The sequence below is a fragment of the Leptodactylus fuscus genome, chromosome 8, assembly GCF_031893055.1.
Source record: "Leptodactylus fuscus isolate aLepFus1 chromosome 8, aLepFus1.hap2, whole genome shotgun sequence".
NCBI classification, from domain to species: Eukaryota; Metazoa; Chordata; class Amphibia; order Anura; family Leptodactylidae; genus Leptodactylus; species Leptodactylus fuscus.
In genome coordinates this window covers 3,288,532-3,311,932 of record NC_134272.1, presented here as the reverse complement: position 1 = coordinate 3,311,932, position 23,401 = coordinate 3,288,532, and the positions used below count along the sequence as shown (strand labels likewise).

Sequence of the window (23,401 nt, the reverse complement as noted above, 5' to 3'; positions counted from 1 at the left end):
TGAGGGTTTGACACCACCCATATCAAATATGTGCAGGGATAGTCTAAGCATACCTTATACCTATATCTTATCTCTATATATATATATATATATAATCTCCTAGTAATGACCGGAGCACTGAGTATATATAAATAAGGTTTAATTTACAATACAGCTTAGTGACTAGACATTAGTTACAGCTGGAAGCCGCCCGATATCTGTCCCTGTAACTTCTCCAGGCTCCTCTTCAGTCTTTCATTCTCCTCCTCCAAATACAGAACTTTCTGCTGAAGATCCTGAACCTCCTGCCGAGAGAAGAGAAAAGAAAGTGAAACCTACAAGAAGAAAATGTAATCCTAAGGCCCCATGTAGTGAACCGCAGCACTGCACTCTCCTTTATTAAGTCTATAGGGGATACGCTCACGTTTCTGCAGTTAAGATTGACATGTTGCCAAGAATCTGCATTTATGTAAAGCGCAGCACGACAATTCTCTGCAGAAATGCAAACATTCTCCTTATAGATTTAATAAGGGAATGTAATGAAAAGCGCTGCAGTTCTCTACATGGGTCTGACATCACTCCGGCCCTCTCCATAGACAGGTGTCGTCTGGGGCTTTGCTCTCTGATAAGATATAAAAAGTTTCCTCTGCTATTAATAAATGCAGTTTGTTGCTTGGAATGGCGGCGCTATTTATGACCGGCCAATGGGTTGTCCTCTGCGATTTACTTCCATAAAATACGACGCCTGTTTCTATTCATACCGATGGCCATGTACACTCAAAAGAGAGATCGCGTATGGCATTTTATAACAAAGTATAAACTACAGATTATCAAACACACATCTAACAACAACTATAAACCGAAAAAGGAACACATTTCTGAGATTTTACCTATCTATACCAGGGGTAGGGCACGTACGGCTCTCCAGCTGTTGCAAGACTACAACTCCCAGCATGCATACTTGCTCTGTTGTTGTTAGAGCTCCCATGGAAGTGAATGGAGCATGCTGGGAGTTGTAGTTTCACAGCAGCTGGAGCCGAAGGTTCCCTACCTCGATCTATACCAACCAATCAGATTGGTACGTTCATAGGGGCCTTGGACAGATGACTCCTGGATCGGTTTGCCCTGAGCATCTGCCTCATTTTTCTTTCCCACCAGTTTAGATAAATCCTTCATTGCATTTTATACTTTTCGAGAACATATTAAAAGTTTTCGGTCATAATTCTAAGATTACTGGAAACTGCAATGGACCCGCACTTTATACTTAGACTGTGCCGGGTACCTTCTCTAGCAAATGTCTAATCCAGGTCGGGCTCGCTCCTCTCCATGTGGCCACCAAGACCCCTGCACATAAAGCACGTTAGACTGCCAATGGCCACCGATCCCCAAATCCAACAATACTTACATTCTCCCTCTCCTGGAACAGATCACTTTTCAGCATTTGATCAGCAGACGGTCGCAGTGAACAGTCGTCGCTGGTCAATAACTTCACGTATTTACTTTGCACTGGCCAATGAGCATCAAACAATTGAGGGATGATAGCGCGGCTGAGCCCGGTCAGGACGTCGTTCCTTTCCATCTCTGTCCCAAATGGATGAAAGAGTTCCAGTAATATGACGCCGACGCTGTACATGTCAGACTGCAGAACACAAGCACAAGAGATTTAAAGGGGGGCAACGCCAAAATATAGTGTAAATACCACGGGAATAACCTTTAATTTCTGTAGGATTTTGTCCGTACCTTAAAATCATAATGTGATCCCTTTAACTGTTCCTGTGCCGCATACAAACATGTCCCCACTCCTGACGTGTGTGTGGAATCTGAGGCAGAGCGCACATTATTAGTTATAGGGTCACAGTATGTGGTGCAGGTTATCATGAAGACTATTGGGTATGTATAGGATTTCCAGGCAGCTCGGTGGGTCCTTGTCGTTCCTACACATTGGAGGAGGATCTGTCCGCTCCCCTGACTCTAGTATATTCTTCTATTTCCTAATAAAGCTCTCTGGTTCCTCCTATATTCTTCCTGGAAATACATTAATACACTGAAACCTTGGCCTTGTCATTCTTCTGGTCAGTGGGTAAAGTCTCCAAGAGCTGACTGGTGACAAACAAGTAATGACTCCACTCCAGGAGGAATAACAGAGGAGCAGACAATGCCGAGATCAGAGAGAAGATGCTCCAGACTTCATTTTAGGAATACAATATCAGTATTTAGTATATCAGCCCTGTCAGAAGATCAGCAGAGGTGACGGCTGCTCATTAAAGAGAATGTGTCAGCAAGACTTTTACTAACTACAACCAGACACTGATATTCTTCTATAATCAGTTTTATTTTCAGATTGTAGATCCGTTCTATACTGCGCACCTGATCCAGTTATTTACCCTAAGCCTCTCGCAGCATTCAGGGATACGCTTTACAGCAGTCACATCTGTTTTATTACTTGTGACAATCATGATACTGTCTTGTAGTGTTTTTTCGGCAGTCCATTCACTTACCATTGGTCCCATCTTTCTTTAGCCAAGGACTAGAGTGCTGTATAATATCTCTACACGCAAGTCCAAAATCACCAATACGGACGTGAAGATCTGGTCCTTGTAAGAAGATATTTCTTGGCTGTACAAAACATAGAAACTTTTGTCAATTTGTGAAGGTGTAAAATTATAAAGCGGCCAGGTGCCGATACTGCAGATCAGCGCCCCTGGACTTCAATTGGAGGCTCCGACTAGTCAGATATTTACGGTCTATCCTAAGGATCCTGTACATTGGATCCCTAGATTTTCACTCAGGGATTCTGTGTACACTTACTTCTTCCTTTGGCTTTTAGACGCCGTACCTAGGAGTTCTGGGCTGGTTCCCACCCTGAGTGCTGGTTTTGATCATGTGCCCTATGACCTCTATATAATGGCACCTAAAACCCAGGAGGAAGTAAGTGTGCAGAGAACCCCTTTAACATACAGAGCGTGGGCTGTTTGTGGAATTACTGCAAGGTAAGTGACAGTGAGATCAGAGATAATAGTTGTATCTGTGGCTCCTGTTTTTTGTTGTAGTAAATCAGCTGGGCTGAGACGTCACCAAATCGATTGTTGCAAAACATATACACAAAATGTGACGGTCAAGCAGCGGATCAGAGCGTGAGGCACATGAAAGGTCCCTGCACCACACGTGCACCTCAATATCATCCCTATACCAGCTTTCTAGCATAGACGGAACAAGAAATGTCCCCCTTTCAGAGGTTCATTGTAAAATGTTGCACATTTTGTGGCACAATGTTACCCTGCTCAATGCAATTTTGGAAATCGAATAGAAAAATGTACATGGTGAGCCCAGGGAGCCGACATAGGACAGAGATTCACCAAATGCAACTTTTTAACAATTCCCAAAGATTATTGCACCGGCAGGGGGTTGTGTAGAAAGTGAAGTAACATCTCAGGACAGAAGTTGTAGACGTACAGAGGGGCAAATTTACCAAACCTTTGTGCAGCATTTGATACTATAGATTAAACCTAAGTCTGACCTGGATGAGCAAATGTAGAAACGATGATGTAATACGACTATTCTATTATACCTTCAGATCTCGATGGAGAACTCCCATGGAATGGATGTAGCGAACGCCTTGCAAAAGCTGACAGAAAATGCTCAGAGCGCTCCGGACATCCACAAAGTCAAAGCAACCTGAGGACAGACGGGTTATAAATAGTAAGAAAAAGCAATTACTATAAGGTTACAGATAAGGAATTGGTTTGGAGCCTCTGTCGTCACGTATGATGGTCCCCTCAGTGCCCCCACATGTAGTATAATGACCCTCATATATAGGTGGCAGAATATTGGCTCTCACTCACACTTGGGGCATAACAGGTTGTACCTCCAGGTATGAACCATGGACAGATAGCGCCGCATTCACATAACACTTACTCGCAGTGTCTCTCCCGTTCCTGTAACATTCATTTCTCTCCTCAATCCAGTCCCACAAAGACCTTTCACAGAGATTCATCTGTATGTGCAACATCAAGTGATACTGAATCTGCGGAAACAAATAACCTTTACGTCACCTTGTGCCGAATGGATCAGACGCCATCTCTGATCTGGATGTCCGACCTCTACCAATCTGATATTAACGGCCCAGCTTAAAGGGATTGTCCAGGAATTGGACAAACTCTGTAGGAGACTGGGGCAGGCGGAACATTAACCAAAAAACATAGACACCCTCCCCTGTCACCGGCACCCCAGTCCATCCCCATCAGCCCTGTGTCCCATGGGACGCCAAAGCCCAGAAAAGGCGAGTAGAGGCGAGAGGTTTGTGTATTGTTTCCCATGTCAGACCTGCCCCGGGCTCCTCTGTACAATTCCCAGACAACCCCTTTAAGGACTGATCATAAATATTATAGTCCTGAAGAAGAATTTTATGGATATCTCCTCCTAACCAGCGATGATGAGGATAAGACTCTGCACATTTAGGTCTTGCTTTCTACACTGCAGGTAAAATCTCCTTGCCCTGGGCCACGCTGAGTCTTTGGACTAGTTTTTAGCAATGGCTCCTGTATATGTAGAATAAATCCTGCACTGGTAATATACCGGCAGCCTCACTACTAATGATAAGAGTATGGCGTCATATAATGTACATTACACTACGTGTGACCGCGCACCTCAAAGTGGCTGTGTAAGCAGAGTTCTTTCTGGGGACATTCGTCATCACATGAAGAATCGCTCCCATCATCCAGGTCATCTTCAGAATTGAATGGACACCGGTCCCTCGGGCACAGCTCCGGGGACGTGGAGCAGGATCGTACATTGGCGTTGGAGTCTCTCTTTACACAGGGGTTAATGTCGGACATGCTGAAGTTCTTGACTTTGCTTTCGGCGTAACGCTTGTTCTTATCCACTGAAGCCATGTTCACACTCTGTGAGGCCGAGTTCAATGACTGGCTTCCATCTGCCGAGTCAGCAAACACAATCGATCCCTCCTCGCTGCTCCCTACACTTTGTAGGCCCTTGTCATTCCTGTAAGGAGGAAAAGAATTGGACCAATAAGATGCAAATCAGCCAAAAGGCAAACAGGGAGCCACGAAGGGAGCAACTGCAAGAAGTTTATCTCTATTAGGGAACTGCAGAGATTGTCTCATGTCTGGACCACATTTACCCCCATTCAGATATTGGGGTGCTTTTGTTTAATAATAAAGTGAAAACCAAATTTGCACAAAAAAAAAGTCCTTTTATAGGGATGCAGGTTAGAGCGTGTAATGGAGTCATCCCGTAGGTGCAGCGGCTGAAGTCTCCAAATAAAGAAGACAGAAATGATGTATTTTATACTCGGCAGCACATTACATAGCACCGGCCTAGACTGGGACATGGTACTGGTATAGTCACTCCAACCCTCACACATAACCAGAGGGAGCTCCAACTCTCTCTCCTGGTACCCTAAACATCTCCTAATTTGCTAGGACTCCTTCATTCTTGGTCTCCAGCAGGATTGTTCCTCTCGCCCCTCTAGACATCACAACGGCTCCCTTTCAATTCCTGGTCCTTAGCCAGGTATCCCTTTAATTCATGGTCCTCATCTCATTCCCAGTCTCCCTTTAATCCTTGGTCCTCAGTATTATTCCCTCTCTCACTCCTACTATGGATCCCCTCTCATTCTTAGGCCCAAACACGACTCCCTTCACCATCCTAACATTGCTCACACTTCAAAAGGAAAAAATCCAAAATAATAACCCACCCCAGAACACGAACAATGCCCATGTTAGGGTGGGATTTACATAAAACGTGTCCCTTGTGTCATCAATATCAGATCAGGGGTCACCAATTCGCAGTACTAGACATGGGGGACACAGTCAGAAGATGGAGAAATTGTAAAGAATCCAAACTGGCCCATACAAGACAGCAGCAGGTCACGGACGAGATGGCTTTAAGCAAAGGTTACCTCTAATATGAGACGTCTTTATAGATGGCAATGTCAAAGGTAACACATAAGGTAAGGAGCCGGTCATGTGCGGCCATACTTACTCCGCAGACTTGTGATTGGTTGAACCTTTAATGGCTTGGAGGGAGGGAATCGCTTTACCTAAATGTATAGCACAAAGAAGATCATTTAGAATATGTAACAGCGACATATCGAGCCCCACAGAATTTTACCATGATTCCAATTGAGAAATTGTTACAATTTGTCAAATATAAAAGAGAATAAATGAATATATTTGTGATACAATCCCTTTAAGATGGTTTGATTCTGCCTCAAAATCAGCACCAGATTGTTCCCTGAATCGGAGAGATATGGCGGCAGAACAGTGACATAAGGATCCGGCTCCAACCTGCTGCAGATTTTGTGGCCACCCTTGTGATATTAGGACGTTACTCTGTGAGGGTCACTTACATTTAGAGTGTGGAGGCTGCACATGTTCCATCCAAGCGGTGTTGTAACCAACAATATTCGGATGATGTAACCCCGCCAACACCTTAACTTCACGAAGGACCTGAAAATGAAAGGGTCAAAGCACAACTTACAGAAAATCACCGTACAAGAAGTATATTGGATGGACAGAAAGCATTCAGGAATAAGAGGAGATTGCGCTTAGAATGTGATCAGGACGACGGCGGACAGGACGCCTCCATTCACTGCTATGGGACTGCCGGGACGAGTGAACCGAGCGCTGGCCATACAAGTGTACTGACTCGCTGCTCCCTTATGAGAGATTTCGGGTCCCCTAGTTATCAGACACTGTGGATAGGATGGGGGCTAAATTGCCGACACGTAAGGGTCTGACCACCGGGACCACCACCAATCACAAGAATGGAGGGCCCTCCCAAATGAATGAAGTGACCGGTCACACATACACCTCCATTACATTCATTTCTCTTATTTTATGTAGATTGTGATCCCAGTATACGGATATATGATATAGAGCTCACAATGTACATTTATTTTCCTATCAGTATGTCTTTGTAGAATGGGAAGAAATCCACACAAACACGGGAAGAACATACAAACTCCTTGCAGATGTTGTTCCTGGCGGGATTCGAACCCAGGACTCCGGCGCTGCAAGGCTACAGTGCTAACCACTGATCCACCGTTTTGCCCCTTGTTACATTCATTTCTGTCCCTGGACAAGGGCTGGAGCAGCTGATCGGGAGGGTGCCAGATGTTGGATCCCAACCAATCTGATATTATGACCTAACCTAAGGATAGACCATCAAAGTCTAAGAATTTTAGAAACTCTTAAATATTTTAAAAAATTCTGTTCAGTCGCTCTATGGAAATCCATCACCATTCCTTGAATTGTCAAGTGCTGTGAAATATGTCGGTGCAATATAAATAAGATTATTCTATCTGTTCCACTGTTGTGTTAAAGCAAGTGCTGAGGATGTAAAAGCCCGGGGTCTACAGGAATAAGAGCGAGCTGCTCACTAAAGCCCGGGGTCTACAGGAATAAGAGCGAGCTGCTCACTAAAGCCCGGGGTCTACAGGAATAAGAGCGAGCTGCTCACTAAAGCCCGGGGTCTACAGGAATAAGAGCGAGCTGCTCACTAAAGCCCGGGGTCTACAGGAATAAGAGCGAGCTGCTCACTAAAGCCCGGGGTCTACAGGAATAAGAGCGAGCTGCTCACTAAAGCCCGGGGTCTACAGGAATAAGAGCGAGCTGATCACTAAAGCCCGGGGTCTACAGGAATAAGAGCGAGCTGATCACTAAAGCCCGGGGTCTACAGGAATAAGAGCGAGCTGATCACTAAAGCCCGGGGTCTACAGGAATAAGAGCGAGCTGCTCACTAAAGCCCGGGGTCTACAGGAATAAGAGCGAGCTGCTCACTAAAGCCCGGGGTCTACAGGAATAAGAGCGAGCTGATCACTAAAGCCCGGGGTCTACAGGAATAAGAGCGAGCTGCTCACTAAAGCCCGGGGTCTACAGGAATAAGAGCGAGCTGCTCACTAAAGCCCGGGGTCTACAGGAATAAGAGCGAGCTGCTCACTAAAGCCCGGGGTCTACAGGAATAAGAGCGAGCTGCTCACTAAAGCCCGGGGTCTACAGGAATAAGAGCGAGCTGCTCACTAAAGCCCGGGGTCTACAGGAATAAGAGCGAGCTGCTCACTAAAGCCCGGGGTCTACAGGAATAAGAGCGAGCTGCTCACTAAAGCCCGGGGTCTACAGGAATAAGAGCGAGCTGCTCACTAAAGCCCGGGGTCTACAGGAATAAGAGCGAGCTGCTCACTAAAGCCCGGGGTCTACAGGAATAAGAGCGAGCTGCTCACTAAAGCCCGGGGTCTACAGGAATAAGAGCGAGCTGCTCACTAAAGCCCGGGGTCTACAGGAATAAGAGCGAGCTGCTCACTAAAGCCCGGGGTCTACAGGAATAAGAGCGAGCTGCTCACTAAAGCCCGGGGTCTACAGGAATAAGAGCGAGCTGCTCACTAAAGCCCGGGGTCTACAGGAATAAGAGCGAGCTGCTCACTAAAGCCCGGGGTCTACAGGAATAAGAGCGAGCTGCTCACTAAAGCCCGGGGTCTACAGGAATAAGAGCGAGCTGATCACTAAAGCCCGGGGTCTACAGGAATAAGAGCGAGCTGATCACTAAAGCCCGGGGTCTACAGGAATAAGAGCGAGCTGCTCACTAAAGCCCGGGGTCTACAGGAATAAGAGCGAGCTGCTCACTAAAGCCCGGGGTCTACAGGAATAAGAGCGAGCTGCTCACTAAAGCCCGGGGTCTACAGGAATAAGAGCGAGCTGATCACTAAAGCCCGGGGTCTACAGGAATAAGAGCGAGCTGATCACTAAAGCCCGGGGTCTACAGGAATAAGAGCGAGCTGCTCACTAAAGCCCGGGGTCTACAGGAATAAGAGCGAGCTGCTCACTAAAGCCCGGGGTCTACAGGAATAAGAGCGAGCTGATCACTAAAGCCCGGGGTCTACAGGAATAAGAGCGAGCTGCTCACTAAAGCCCGGGGTCTACAGGAATAAGAGCGAGCTGATCACTAAAGCCCGGGGTCTACAGGAATAAGAGCGAGCCGATCACTAAAGCCCGGGGTCTACAGGAATAAGAGCGAGCCGCTCACTAAAGCCCGGGGTCTACAGGAATAAGAGCGAGCCGCTCACTAAAGCCCGGGGTCTACAGGAATAAGAGCGAGCCGCTCACTAAAGCCCGGGGTCTACAGGAATAAGAGCGAGCCGCTCACTAAAGCCCGGGGTCTACAGGAATAAGAGCGAGCTGCTCACTAAAGCCCGGGGTCTACAGGAATAAGAGCGAGCCGCTCACTAAAGCCCGGGGTCTACAGGAATAAGAGCGAGCTGATCACTAAAGCCCGGGGTCTACAGGAATAAGAGCGAGCTGCTCACTAAAAAGCCCGGGGTCTACAGGAATAAGAGCGAGCCGCTCACTAAAGCCCGGGGTCTACAGGAATAAGAGCGAGCCGCTCACTAAAGCCCGGGGTCTACAGGAATAAGAGCGAGCCGCTCACTATATCACCCAGCCCGAAGGACGCGTTCACATGGTGGGAATTCAGTGTCCTCCTCCCATTGCTGTGAATGGAGGTTTCAGAGAATGAAAGCCCTGAGTATAACAGGGGGGACATTTTAGGACACAAACCTTCTTGCAGTCTCTCCTGGACACTTTCTTAATGAGGATTTTCTTAATAGCGTAGAACTGACCGTCTAATTTGTTTCTGACCTAGAAAATACAGGAAGAAATAAGACAATAGCAGACGCCATGTGATGTCTACAACATAGGAAGGACTTTGCCCCCTATATATCACTATATACATTCTGTACTTTATTCCCTATTAATAACCTCACTATAATTGTGCCAGCAGATCCTGAACTTACCTTGTAGACTTTGCCATAACCTCCTTTACCAAGCTGCACAATTTCTTCAAATTCATTGAGGTATCGAGACGTCTGGGCCTCGGCGAGCATGTCCTTCGCTCTGAGATGAGGAGATTTGCAATATTAAGACACCTATAGAGCCTGACCTATAATATATATAGTATACAGCAGTGCTCGCACTAACCTGTTCACATGGAAGCTTATATCACCATTGGTTATCTCCTGTAAGACACAAAGCAGGAGTTATACAATAGTCAGACCACGCGGATCTGTAACTACTACGCTCAGCCGCCATGACATCATACCTCCTTGTACAAGTGTCGCTTGGCGGCCTTCAGCAGTTCGGTGATGGCGGTGCTGTGCTGCAGTCTGACCGAGCTGAACTCATCACTAAAGGCAAATGGTGTCAGAAGGCCCATCCTGGTGAAGGTCTGGCAGAGCACTGCGAGGAAAGAGACAGCCGTGACCGGGGGAACTAATGGGGTACAATACATGGCAGGCAGTGCGAGGAAAGAGACAGCCGTGACCGGGGGAACTAATGGGGTACAATACATGGCAGGCAGTGCGAGGAGAGAGACAGCCGTGACCGGGGGAACTAATGGGGTACAATACATGGCAGGCAGTGCGAGGAGAGAGACAGCCGTGACCGAGGGAACTAATGGGGTACAATACATGGCAGGCAGTGCGAGGAGAGAGACAGCCGTGACCGGGGGAACTAATGGGGTACAATACATGGCAGGCAGTGCGAGGAGAGAGACAGCCGTGACCGGGAGAACTAATGGGGTACAATACATGGCAGGCAGTGCGAGGAGAGAGACAGCCGTGACCGGGGGAACTAATGGGGTACAATACATGGCAGGCAGTGCGAGGAGAGAGACAGCCGTGACCGGGAGAACTAATGGGGTACAATACATGGCAGGCAGTGCGAGGAGAGAGACAGCCGTGACCGGGGGAACTAATGGGGTACAATACATGGCAGGCAGTGCGAGGAGAGAGACAGCCGTGACCGGGGGAACTAATGGGGTACAATACATGGCAGGCAGTGCGAGGAGAGAGACAGCCGTGACCGGGGGAACTAATGGGGTACAATACATGGCAGGCAGTGCGAGGAGAGAGACAGCCGTGACCGGGGGAACTAATGGGGTACAATACATGGCAGGCAGTGCGAGGAAAGAGACAGCCGTGACCGGGGGAAGTTATGGGGTACAATACATGGCAGGCAGTGCGAGGAGAGAGACAGCCGTGACCGGGGGAACTAATGGGGTACAATACATGGCAGGCAGTGCGAGGAGAGAGACAGCCGTGACCGGGGGAACTAATGGGGTACAATACATGGCAGGCAGTGCGAGGAGAGAGACAGCCGTGACCGGGGGAACTAATGGGGTACAATACATGGCAGACAGTGCGAGGAAAGAGACAGCCGTGACCGGGGGAACTAATGGGGTACAATACATGGCAGGCAGTGCGAGGAGAGAGACAGCCGTGACCGGGGGAACTAATGGGGTACAATACATGGCAGGCAGTGCGAGGAGAGAGACAGCCGTGACCGGGAGAAGTTATAGGGTACAATACATGGCAGGCAGTGCGAGGAGAGAGACAGCCGTGACCGGGGGAACTAATGGGGTACAATACATGGCAGGCAGTGCGAGGAGAGAGACAGCCGTGACCGGGGGAACTAATGGGGTACAATACATGGCAGACAGTGCGAGGAGAGAGACAGCCGTGACCGGGGGAACTAATGGGGTACAATACATGGCAGGCAGTGCGAGGAGAGAGACAGCCGTGACCGAGGGAACTAATGGGGTACAATACATGGCAGGCAGTGCGAGGAGAGAGACAGCCGTGACCGGGAGAAGTTATAGGGTACAATACATGGCAGGCAGTGCGAGGAGAGAGACAGCCGTGACCGGGGGAACTAATGGGGTACAATACATGGCAGGCAGTGCGAGGAGAGAGACAGCCGTGACCGGGGGAACTAATGGGGTACAATACATGACAGGCAGTGCGAGGAGAGAGACAGCCGTGACCGGGGGAACTAATGGGGTACAATACATGGCAGGCAGTGCGAGGAGAGAGACAGCCGTGACCGGGGGAACTAATGGGGTACAATACATGGCAGGCAGTGCGAGGAGAGACAGCCGTGACCGGGGGAACTAATGGGGTACAATACATGGCAGGCAGTGCGAGGAGAGAGACAGCCGTGACCGGGAGAAGTTATAGGGTACAATACATGGCAGGCAGTGCGAGGAGAGAGACAGCCGTGACCGGGGGAACTAATGGGGTACAATACATGGCAGGCAGTGCGAGGAAAGAGACAGCCGTGACCGGGGGAACTAATGGGGTACAATACATGGCAGGCAGTGCGAGGAGAGAGACAGCCGTGACCGGGGGAACTAATGGGGTACAATACATGGCAGGCAGTGCGAGGAGAGAGACAGCCGTGACCGGGGGAAGTTATGGGGTACAATACATGGCAGGCAGTGCGAGGAGAGAGACAGCCGTGACCGGGGGAACTAATGGGGTACAATACATGGCAGGCAGTGCGAGGAAAGAGACAGCCGTGACCGGGGGAAGTTATGGGGTACAATACATGGCAGACAGTGCGAGGAGAGAGACAGCCGTGACCGAGGGAACTAATGGGGTACAATACATGGCAGGCAGTGCGAGGAGAGAGACAGCCGTGACCAGGGGAACTAATGGGGTACAATACATGGCAGGCAGTGCGAGGAGAGAGACAGCCGTGACTGGGGGAACTAATGGGGTACAATACATGGCAGGCAGTGCGAGGAAAGAGACAGCCGTGACCAGGGGAACTAATGGGGTACAATACATGGCAGGCAGTGCGAGGAGAGAGACAGCCGTGACCGGGGGAACTAATGGGGTACAATACATGGCAGACAGTGCGAGGAGAGAGACAGCCGTGACCGGGGGAACTAATGGGGTACAATACATGGCAGGCAGTGCGAGGAGAGAGACAGCCGTGACCGGGGGAACTAATGGGGTACAATACATGGCAGGCAGTGCGAGGAGAGAGACAGCCGTGACCGGGGGAACTAATGGGGTACAATACATGGCAGGCAGTGCGAGGAGAGAGACAGCCGTGACCGGGGGAACTAATGGGGTACAATACATGGCAGGCAGTGCGAGGAGAGAGACAGCCGTGACCGGGGGAACTAATGGGGTACAATACATGGCAGGCAGTGCGAGGAAAGAGACAGCCGTGACCGAGGGAACTAATGGGGTACAATACATGGCAGGCAGTGCGAGGAAAGAGACAGCCGTGACCGGGGGAACTAATGGGGTACAATACATGGCAGGCAGTGCGAGGAGAGAGACAGCCGTGACCGGGGGAACTAATGGGGTACAATACATGGCAGGCAGTGCGAGGAAAGAGACAGCCGTGACCGGGGAAGTTATAGGGTACAATACATGGCAGGCAGTGCGAGGAGAGAGACAGCCGTGACCAGGGGAACTAATGGGGTACAATACATGGCAGGCAGTGCGAGGAGAGAGACAGCCGTGACCGGGAGAACTAATGGGGTACAATACATGGCAGGCAGTGCGAGGAGAGAGACAGCCGTGACCGGGGGAAGTTATAGGGTACAATACATGGCAGGCAGTGCGAGGAGAGAGACAGCCGTGACCGGGAGAACTAATGGGGTACAATACATGGCAGGCAGTGCGAGGAGAGAGACAGCCGTGACCGGGGGAAGTTATAGGGTACAATACATGGCAGGCAGTGCGAGGAGAGAGACAGCCGTGACCAGGGGAACTAATGGGGTACAATACATGGCAGGCAGTGCGAGGAAAGAGACAGCCGTGACCAGGGGAACTAATGGGGTACAATACATGGCAGGCAGTGCGAGGAGAGAGACAGCCGTGACCGGGAGAACTAATGGGGTACAATACATGGCAGGCAGTGCGAGGAGAGAGACAGCCGTGACCGGGGGAAGTTATAGGGTACAATACATGGCAGGCAGTGCGAGGAGAGAGACAGCCGTGACCGGGGGAAGTTATAGGGTACAATACATGGCAGGCAGTGCGAGGAGAGAGACAGCCGTGACCGGGGGAACTAATGGGGTACAATACATGGCAGGCAGTGCGAGGAAAGAGACAGCCGTGACCGGGGGAACTAATGGGGTACAATACATGGCAGGCAGTGCGAGGAGAGAGACAGCCGTGACCGGGGGAACTAATGGGGTACAATACATGGCAGGCAGTGCGAGGAGAGAGACAGCCGTGACCGGGGGAACTAATGGGGTACAATACATGGCAGGCAGTGCGAGGAAAGAGACAGCCGTGACCGGGGAAGTTATAGGGTACAATACATGGCAGGCAGTGCGAGGAGAGAGACAGCCGTGACCAGGGGAACTAATGGGGTACAATACATGGCAGGCAGTGCGAGGAAAGAGACAGCCGTGACCAGGGGAACTAATGGGGTACAATACATGGCAGGCAGTGCGAGGAGAGAGACAGCCGTGACCGGGAGAACTAATGGGGTACAATACATGGCAGGCAGTGCGAGGAGAGAGACAGCCGTGACCGGGGGAAGTTATAGGGTACAATACATGGCAGGCAGTGCGAGGAGAGAGACAGCCGTGACCGGGGGAAGTTATAGGGTACAATACATGGCAGGCAGTGCGAGGAAAGAGACAGCCGTGACCGGGGGAACTAATGGGGTACAATACATGGCAGGCAGTGCGAGGAGAGAGACAGCCGTGACCGGGGGAACTAATGGGGTACAATACATGGCAGGCAGTGCGAGGAGAGAGACAGCCGTGACCGGGGGAACTAATGGGGTACAATACATGGCAGGCAGTGCGAGGAGAGAGACAGCCGTGACCGGGGGAACTAATGGGGTACAATACATGGCAGGCAGTGCGAGGAGAGAGACAGCCGTGACCGGGAGAACTAATGGGGTACAATACATGGCAGGCAGTGCGAGGAGAGAGACAGCCGTGACCGGGGGAAGTTATAGGGTACAATACATGGCAGGCAGTGCGAGGAGAGAGACAGCCGTGACCGGGGGAAGTTATAGGGTACAATACATGGCAGGCAGTGCGAGGAAAGAGACAGCCGTGACCGGGGGAACTAATGGGGTACAATACATGGCAGGCAGTGCGAGGAGAGAGACAGCCGTGACCGGGGGAACTAATGGGGTACAATACATGGCAGGCAGTGCGAGGAGAGAGACAGCCGTGACCGGGGGAACTAATGGGGTACAATACATGGCAGGCAGTGCGAGGAGAGAGACAGCCGTGACCGGGGGAACTAATGGGGTACAATACATGGCAGGCAGTGCGAGGAGAGAGACAGCCGTGACCGGGGGAACTAATGGGGTACAATACATGGCAGGCAGTGCGAGGAGAGAGACAGCCGTGACCGGGGGAACTAATGGGGTACAATACATGGCAGGCAGTGCGAGGAGAGAGACAGCCGTGACCGGGGGAACTAATGGGGTACAATACATGGCAGGCAGTGCGAGGAGAGAGACAGCCGTGACCGGGGGAACTAATGGGGTACAATACATGGCAGGCAGTGCGAGGAGAGAGACAGCCGTGACCGGGGGAACTAATGGGGTACAATACATGGCAGGCAGTGCGAGGAGAGAGACAGCCGTGACCGGGGGAACTAATGGGGTACAATACATGGCAGGCAGTGCGAGGAGAGAGACAGCCGTGACCGGGAGAACTAATGGGGTACAATACATGGCAGGCAGTGCGAGGAGAGAGACAGCCGTGACCGGGGGAAGTTATAGGGTACAATACATGGCAGGCAGTGCGAGGAGAGAGACAGCCGTGACCGGGGGAAGTTATAGGGTACAATACATGGCAGGCAGTGCGAGGAAAGAGACAGCCGTGACCGGGGGAACTAATGGGGTACAATACATGGCAGGCAGTGCGAGGAGAGAGACAGCCGTGACCGGGGGAACTAATGGGGTACAATACATGGCAGGCAGTGCGAGGAGAGAGACAGCCGTGACCGGGGGAACTAATGGGGTACAATACATGGCAGGCAGTGCGAGGAGAGAGACAGCCGTGACCGGGGGAACTAATGGGGTACAATACATGGCAGGCAGTGCGAGGAGAGAGACAGCCGTGACCGGGGGAAGTTATGGGGTACAATACATGGCAGGCAGTGCGAGGAGAGAGACAGCCGTGACCGGGGGAACTAATGGGGTACAATACATGGCAGGCAGTGCGAGGAGAGAGACAGCCGTGACCGGGGGAACTAATGGGGTACAATACATGGCAGGCAGTGCAGTGCAAAAGTTGACATAGACATAATCATACATTTCCAGGAGGAATAAAAGAGGAATGGCAGAAATCAGACATCAGAAAACTGAACACGTCGCCTTTAACCCATTCACAACCAAGATTTGAACATAAATGAATAAAAATACACATAAAGAATTCAGTATTTGTGTCATGTTGTAAAGTCTTTCTCTATATAAGAGCCCGAGTCTGTGATGTGCCAGGGCCAGCAGATGGCTCTGATGTAACCCCACGTAATACAGTGGCTGTAATGCGGGAAGGATGCCAGTGACATGTGAGCTATTTTATGTGTAGGATTTTATGCGCGAGTGTTGAGAAATTCAGCGTTACAACACTAAGCGCAGCAGGTAACCTGTAGGGAGATCTAGGGAGACAGGACTTTGACACTGATCACACGTGCAGCCACATGCTGTTTTTCTCAGGCAGCGCACACGGCTTGTACTTTGGTCCTGCAAGTAACATGAGCCCAATAACTGCGATCACAACAACAGTGTATACAGACTAAGCCTAGGGCCCTATACACACACTGGAAAATCAGGTCTGGTCTGTACATCGGCCGGACGTTCCAGTCTGTCCAGGTCCTCACATTTACTGTCCTGTTACTGTATATAGCGCAGAGCAAACTGTATATAGCGCAGAGCAAACTGTATACAGCGCAGAGTGACGAGGACGCGGAGACTCCCCAAATAACAGACCACTATGGTGCAGAGAATCCCACTCCCGTTAGGTTCGGACTGGGAAATCCGCTCGGTGTGTGGATGGATTTTCCAGTCCAGATTTCCCAGTGACCTGAGGTTGGTACATTCGGGTGGTTCCTCTAATCGCTGGGCCTGCACCTATACTTACTATCCGAAACAAGGACCACACATGAAGACACTGAGGGGTAAATGTCTGCAAATACCATGGGCAGTGGCACCGTGTGCAGGCGCTTATAGAGAGCGTTCATTCATTTATTATTTTATATGCAGTGTTTGCAGTCAAAACTAGTTGTAGATCCTGAGTAGGGAGAAAGTATAAAAGACGGCGCCATTACTATTCCTATTACTATTCCTATTCCCATTGCTATTACCATTCCTATTACTATTCCTATTATTATTCCTATTACTATTCGTATTCCCATTCCTCCTCCTCCTAGTTTTGGCTTCTAATACCGCATACAAAACCTGAAACTGTAGATGCCCCCGTAGGGGTTAGAAGAGTCCCTTACACCTGATATGTCAGTCACACTTACATCTGAAGAGGTGCTTGGAGCGGTGCGGGTGCTGTTCATGGACATAACACAGATGTTCCACCAAGGACACGAGCAGCAGCTGGTTGGGGACAGTGGTCACATTTGGGAGCCGCCATCTGCTTTTGACCATTTGGAGGTCGGACGGAGAATCGGATTCTGTAGGATAAAACAGAATATATTAGGGTATATTAGTCACGTGGGGCGACCAGGGAGGTGCACAATCTATGTCAGGCTAAGAGCAATCTTATAGGAAGCCAATAATCCATCAGTATGGACGAGACCCGGCAGAGGACAGGAACACGTTGTCTGGTCAGATTTCGCACGGAGTGACTATTTAGGTTACTGAGCCCTAGGGGGCACTTAGAGGGGTTATCTGGGGACCCATCAAGCTTACTAGTGCATTCCCTGCACTGGCTAAGCTCTATTACTAATATACATCCCCCCATCCCCCGTTTATTATATTCTGTGGGGGAGGGTCAGGACTCTTATAAGGCATAGATTAGTGATATCCAGTGCAGAGATAACACCGTTACCCTTTATTATTCCCCACAATGACCCTTCACAACAGCATCAAATCTGCAATGGAAAAACGTCTGCGGATTTAATGCAGATTTACAAGTTTAACACGTTCAATAAATGTATTCTCCCATAAATATAAGAATCTGCACCAAGAGCCGCACCCCTATAGTGACCCCCAGCAGCTCAGACAATAGAGTCTGCTCACCCAGCCTAGAAACAGCGCCACTGGAGGGCAGAGGTTGTATCTGGTACTGCAGAATGAATGGTACTAAGCTGCACTACATGGAGATTATTAGTCAGTGCAGTTGTTGCTTATTGATGTCCGGACACGTCGATGTTACATGAGAAAGCGAAGAGCGCCAACCTATAGCAGATGAGATCTTACTGTATATGCCTGCGGGTAAAATAAATGTTATCGGCAGATGTCACAGCCAAAGCGGTCATGAGCCGTCCCCTCTACAAATACTTTGTAAGCTGACATGATTTATTCTGCCTCCACCTCTACAGTATACAGATGATGTGTATTATTACCGCTATATACTGCTCTGGCTTGATATAAGGTGACCAATAACAGCAGTAAGACTGACCCGCTCCTTCAGGGATCTCTAGAACCGGCCACTTTGTGTTTTCTTCTCCAGATTGGGGCGACGTGCCCGAGGGGCAGGTCAGTACAGCGGCCATCAGCGGGCAATGCCCTATAGATAGCGCTTATCTGCTCGCCGCAGGAAGAAGACAGGGCGAGGCTGCTCACATACACAGCTCACAAGATGAAGATGTCAAGGCCTCTGCTGGCCCGTGGCTGTTCCTCCAGATTACTCTGCTTCTTATTACATCAGCTGGGAAATGTCACCACCCACACAACAATATGGCCGCTCTATGTATACAAGTGCGGTGTTTGTACACAGTGCAATGCAGCAACACATCGCGTTCTTCCCGCAGCACTTTGCACAGACAGTTCACGCACGTTTCCTCTGTGGACTGTTTCAATTACACCTATAGGGAAACCGCCAGCATTTCTATAGGTAACGGTTTTGGAAAACGCAGCATATCCGCAGTCCATATTTTTCCGCACGGTGTGGATGGGATTCGCTAGAATCTACCTGGCAGTGACCCGGCCTAGTGCGCTGATGTGAAGATCCAGAAAGTCCGACCTTATTATAATAGGAAGACAATCAGCAAAATAACTCAAAAAACTTTCATCAGGGCCTGTTCACACAGCAGGGCCAGCACCCACAGACATACTGTATGGACAGGCCCCACGTCCTGCATTATATTATCCGGCGCAGTCTCAGAGTTTTTGTTGTTTAACCATCTATTTTTGTCTAATAAAACCCGCGGGGTCTGCCATTGGTCTCCGCAGACTGTGCCAGGGGAACGACAAAGTGACTCTGATAGTGATGACCCGGCCACTGGATAAGTCAATATGAGATTGGTGGAATTCAGACACCCAGCACCCTGCTGATCAGCTGTTTGGGAGCGGCACATCCTGTTCTTAGGTCAATGGAGTCATGTCCAGCTCAGTCCCATTCAAATAGGACTAGCCTGTAATACCAAGCACGGCCACTTTACAGTGTACGGCGCTGTGCTGGATAAGCAGTGATGAGACCGCGGCTTATTCCATCAGGTGACCGTATGTCAGACCCCAACAATCTGATATTGAGGACACTACTCAGGGCAGGTATCAGAATCCCCGAAAATCCCTTGAAGAGGTTCTGTAAAGAATTTAACCTGTCGCCAAGTATAAAATACTAAAGCCACAACTCACTGACTGACTGAATGTTTCTTAGATTGTCTCGTTTAGCAGCCTCGGCCTCCAGAGGGTTATATGTAAATGAGCTCTTATTCTCCAAGTAGGCAGTGACTTTGCAATTCTTCAGAGAAACCACACCCACTTGGAGAATAAGAGCTAATTCACATACGGTATAAGAGAACATATCTTCTGAAGGGTGCAGTAATAAAACCAGGTATTTCATGTGGCATGTTGTACTTGGTGGCAGGTCCTCATTAAAGGGGATGTCCAAGACCCAGGAAAGTTGGACTGCGACCAATCTGCTCCTGGTAAATGCAACAGCTGGACTGTCCTCTGTCTACACGGCTGCGTCTCCGCCATCACCCTGCACATTATATGGTCAGCCATTATATCCATGTCATAGACAAGTAATATACAAGTCTCCAGGCTCTGACACTATATACAAGTCTCTCTGACACTATATCCATGTCATATACAGGTCTCCAGGCTCTGACACTATATACATGTCATATACAAGTCTCTGTAACTTCACTGCCGCAGTCTCCAGGCTCTGACACTATATAAGGGCTCAGCCTCCATACACACAGCTGTCACGTCTATATACGGTACCTGCCCGGAGCCGCATACATATGGCCATATACAGTAAGGCACCATACTCACCATCCAGCTCCAGCTCCGGCTCCTCCGGGTAATCAAACACAGGCTTCCCGCCGCCCTTCTTCATGACTGCCCGGCTCTCAGCCATAGGAGCTACCGGCGGCAGCACATGGCAGCAGTCACACACAGCGATTAGTGCCGCGCGCCGGTCATCCAGCAACTTCCACAGATCACCATAGAGAAGACGGCACCAGCGCAGAGCGGCCCAGCTACCGGAAGTGAGGGCTCCTCTAACCGGAAGTAGCCCGGTGCTTAGTAATTTACTACAAATAATATAATAATTCCATATGACCTAGCGCGCTCACAGGCCACGGACCGGCACACGTGTCACCGACTTATCTAACGCCTTCTAGAAACGCGACAACTCGCGTGTGCCAACCACAACATGGCGGAGTGTGGTGAAACAGATCACGTGGTTATCTGTCACCTAGGAGACCAGTGCGTTTCCGGGACGCTCAATATGCTCTGAGGATCAGCTGCCTGAGGAAGATTTACAGAATAAAAAACAAAGACGGTGAGGAGAAGGAAGACAGTGAGGAGGCCTGAGGAGAGGAGAGGAGACCTGAGGAGAGGAGAGGAGGCCTGAGGAGAGGAGGCCTGAGGAGAGGAGACCTGAGGTGAGGAGAAGGAAGACAAGGAGGAGGCCTGAGGAGAGGAGAAGGAAGACAGTGAGGAGGCCTGAGGAGAGGAGAGGAGACCTGAGGAGAGGAGAGGAGGCCTGAGGAGAGGAGGCCTGAGGAGAGGAGAGGAGAGGAGGCCTGAGGTGAGGAGAAGGAAGACAAGGAGGAGGCCTGAGGAGAGGAGAAGGAAGACAGTGAGGAGGCCTGAGGAGAGGAGAGGAGACCTGAGGAGAGGAGAGGAGGCCTGAGGAGAGGAGGCCTGAGGAGAGGAGACCTGAGGTGAGGAGAAGGAAGACAAGGAGGAGGCCTGAGGAGAGGAGAAGGAAGACAGGGAGGAGGCCTGAGGTGAGGAGAAGGAAGACAGGGAGGAGGCCTGAGGAGAGGAGAGGAGACCTGAGGAGAGGAGACCTGAGGAGAGGAGGCCTGAGGAGAGGAGAGGAGACCAGAGGAGACCTGAGGAGAGGAGGCCTGAGGAGAGGAGAGGAGACCTGAGGAGAGGAGAGGAGAGGAGACCTGAGGAGAGGAGGCCTGAGGAGAGGAGAGGAGACCTGAGGAGAGGAGGCCTGAGGTGAGGAGAAGGAAGACAGGGAGGAGGCCTGAGGAGAGGAGAGGAGACCTGAGGAGAGGAGGCCTGAGGTGAGGAGAAGGAAGACAGGGAGGAGGCCTGAGGAGAGGAGACCTGAGGAGAGGAGGCCTGAGGAGAGGAGAGGAGGCCTGAGGAGAGGAGGCCTGAGGAGAGGAGAGGAGACCTGAGGAGAGGAGGCCTGAGGAGAGGAGAGGAGACCTGAGGAGAGGAGGCCTGAGGTGAGGAGAGGAGAAGGAAGACAAGGAGGAGGCCTGAGGAGAGGAGGCCTGAGGAGAGGAGAGGAGGCCTGAGGAGAGGAGAGGAGACCTGAGGAGAGGAGAAGGAAGACAGTGAGGAGGCCTGAGGAGAGGAGAGGAGGCCTGAGGAGAGGAGACCTGAGGAGAGGAGGCCTGAGGAGAGGAGACCTGAGGAGAGGAGGCCTGAGGAGAGGAGGCCTGAGGAGAGGAGACCAGAGGAGAGGAGAGGAGACCTGAGGAGAGGAGAGGAGACCTGAGGAGAGGAGACCTGAGGAGAGGAGGCCTGAGGAGAGGAGAGGAGAGGAGGCCTGAGGAGAGGAGAGGAGACCTGAGGAGAGGAGCCTGAGGTGAGGAGAAGGAAGACAGTGAGGAGGCCTGAGGAGAGGAGGCCTGAGGAGAGGAGAGGAGGCCTGAGGAGAGGAGACCTGAGGAGAGGAGGCCTGAGGAGAGGAGGCCTGAGGAGAGGAGAGGAGACCTGAGGAGAGGAGGCCTGAGGAGAGGAGAGGAGGCCTGAGGAGAGGAGGCCTGAGGTGAGGAGAGGAGACCTGAGGAGAGGAGAGGAGGCCTGAGGAGAGGAGGCCTGAGGTGAGGAGGCCTGAGGTGAGGAGACCTGAGGAGAGGAGGCCTGAGGAGAGGAGGCCTGAGGTGAGGAGAAGGAAGACAAGGAGGAGGCCTGAGGAGAGGAGAGGAGAAGGAAGACAGTGAGGAGGCCTGAGGAGAGGAGAGGAGAGGAGGCCTGAGGTGAGGAGGCCTGAGGAGAGGAGAGGAGGCCTGAGGAGAGGAGAGGAGACCTGAGGAGAGGAGAGGAGGCCTGAGGTGAGGAGAGGAGGCCTGAGGAGAGGAGGCCTGAGGTGAGGAGGCCTGAGGAGAGGAGAGGAGGCCTGAGGAGAGGAGAGGAGACCTGAGGAGAGGAGGCCTGAGGTGAGGAGGCCTGAAGTGAGGAGGCCTGAGGAGAGGAGACCTGAGGAGAGGAGAAGGAGACCTGAGGTGAGGAGGCCTGAGGAGAGGAGAAGGAGACCTGAGGAGAGGAGAGGAGGCCTGAGGTGAGGAGGCCTGAGGAGAGGAGAAGGAGACCTGAGGAGAGGAGAGGAGACCTGAGGTGAGGAGGCCTGAGGTGAGGAGGCCTGAGGTGAGGAGGCCTGAGGAGAGGAGAGGAGGCCTGAGGAGAGGAGACCTGAGGAGAGGAGAAGGAGACCTGAGGAGAGGAGAGGAGACCTGAGGTGAGGAGGCCTGAGGTGAGGAGGCCTGAGGAGAGGAGAAGGAAGACAGGGAGGAGGCCTGAGGAGAGGAGAGGAGAGGAGACCTGAGGAGAGGAGGCCTGAGGTGAGGAGACCTGAGGAGAGGAGAGGAGGCCTGAGGTGAGGAGAGGAGGCCTGAGGTGAGGAGGCCTGAAGTGAGGAGGCCTGAGGAGAGGAGAAGGAGACCTGAGGAGAGGAGAGGAGACCTGAGGAGAGGAGAGGAGGCCTGAGGTGAGGAGAAGGAAGACAGGGAGGAGGCCTGAGGAGAGGAGAGGAGAGGAGACCTGAGGAGAGGAGGCCTGAGGTGAGGAGGCCTGAGGAGAGGAGGCCTGAGGTGAGGAGAAGGAAGACAGTGAGGAGGCCTGAGGAGAGGAGAGGAGGCCTGAGGAGAGGAGGCCTGAGGTGAGGAGAGGAGACCTGAGGAGAGGAGAAGGAGACCTGAGGAGAGGAGGCCTGAGGTGAGGAGGCCTGAGGAGAGGAGAGGAGAGGAGGCCTGAGGTGA

General features: G+C 51.2%; 1 protein-coding gene across 1 annotated transcript; it reads right to left on the bottom strand.

The window, feature by feature from the left end:
- Window positions 1-158: 158 nt before the first annotated feature.
- Window positions 159-20,418, bottom strand: EIF2AK1 (eukaryotic translation initiation factor 2 alpha kinase 1). Its single transcript, XM_075285550.1, has 15 exons — window positions 20,223-20,418; window positions 17,294-17,449; window positions 10,093-10,229; window positions 9,972-10,009; window positions 9,788-9,887; window positions 9,552-9,632; window positions 6,350-6,449; window positions 5,983-6,040; window positions 4,626-4,980; window positions 3,895-4,003; window positions 3,548-3,654; window positions 2,478-2,595; window positions 1,720-1,799; window positions 1,385-1,618; window positions 159-284 (listed from the first exon to the last, which is right to left on the bottom strand). Exons 1-15 carry the CDS (start codon window positions 20,305-20,307, stop codon window positions 174-176), a joined length of 1,869 nt encoding a protein of 622 aa, XP_075141651.1. The 5' UTR covers window positions 20,308-20,418; the 3' UTR covers window positions 159-173.
- Window positions 20,419-23,401: the final 2,983 nt, after the last annotated feature.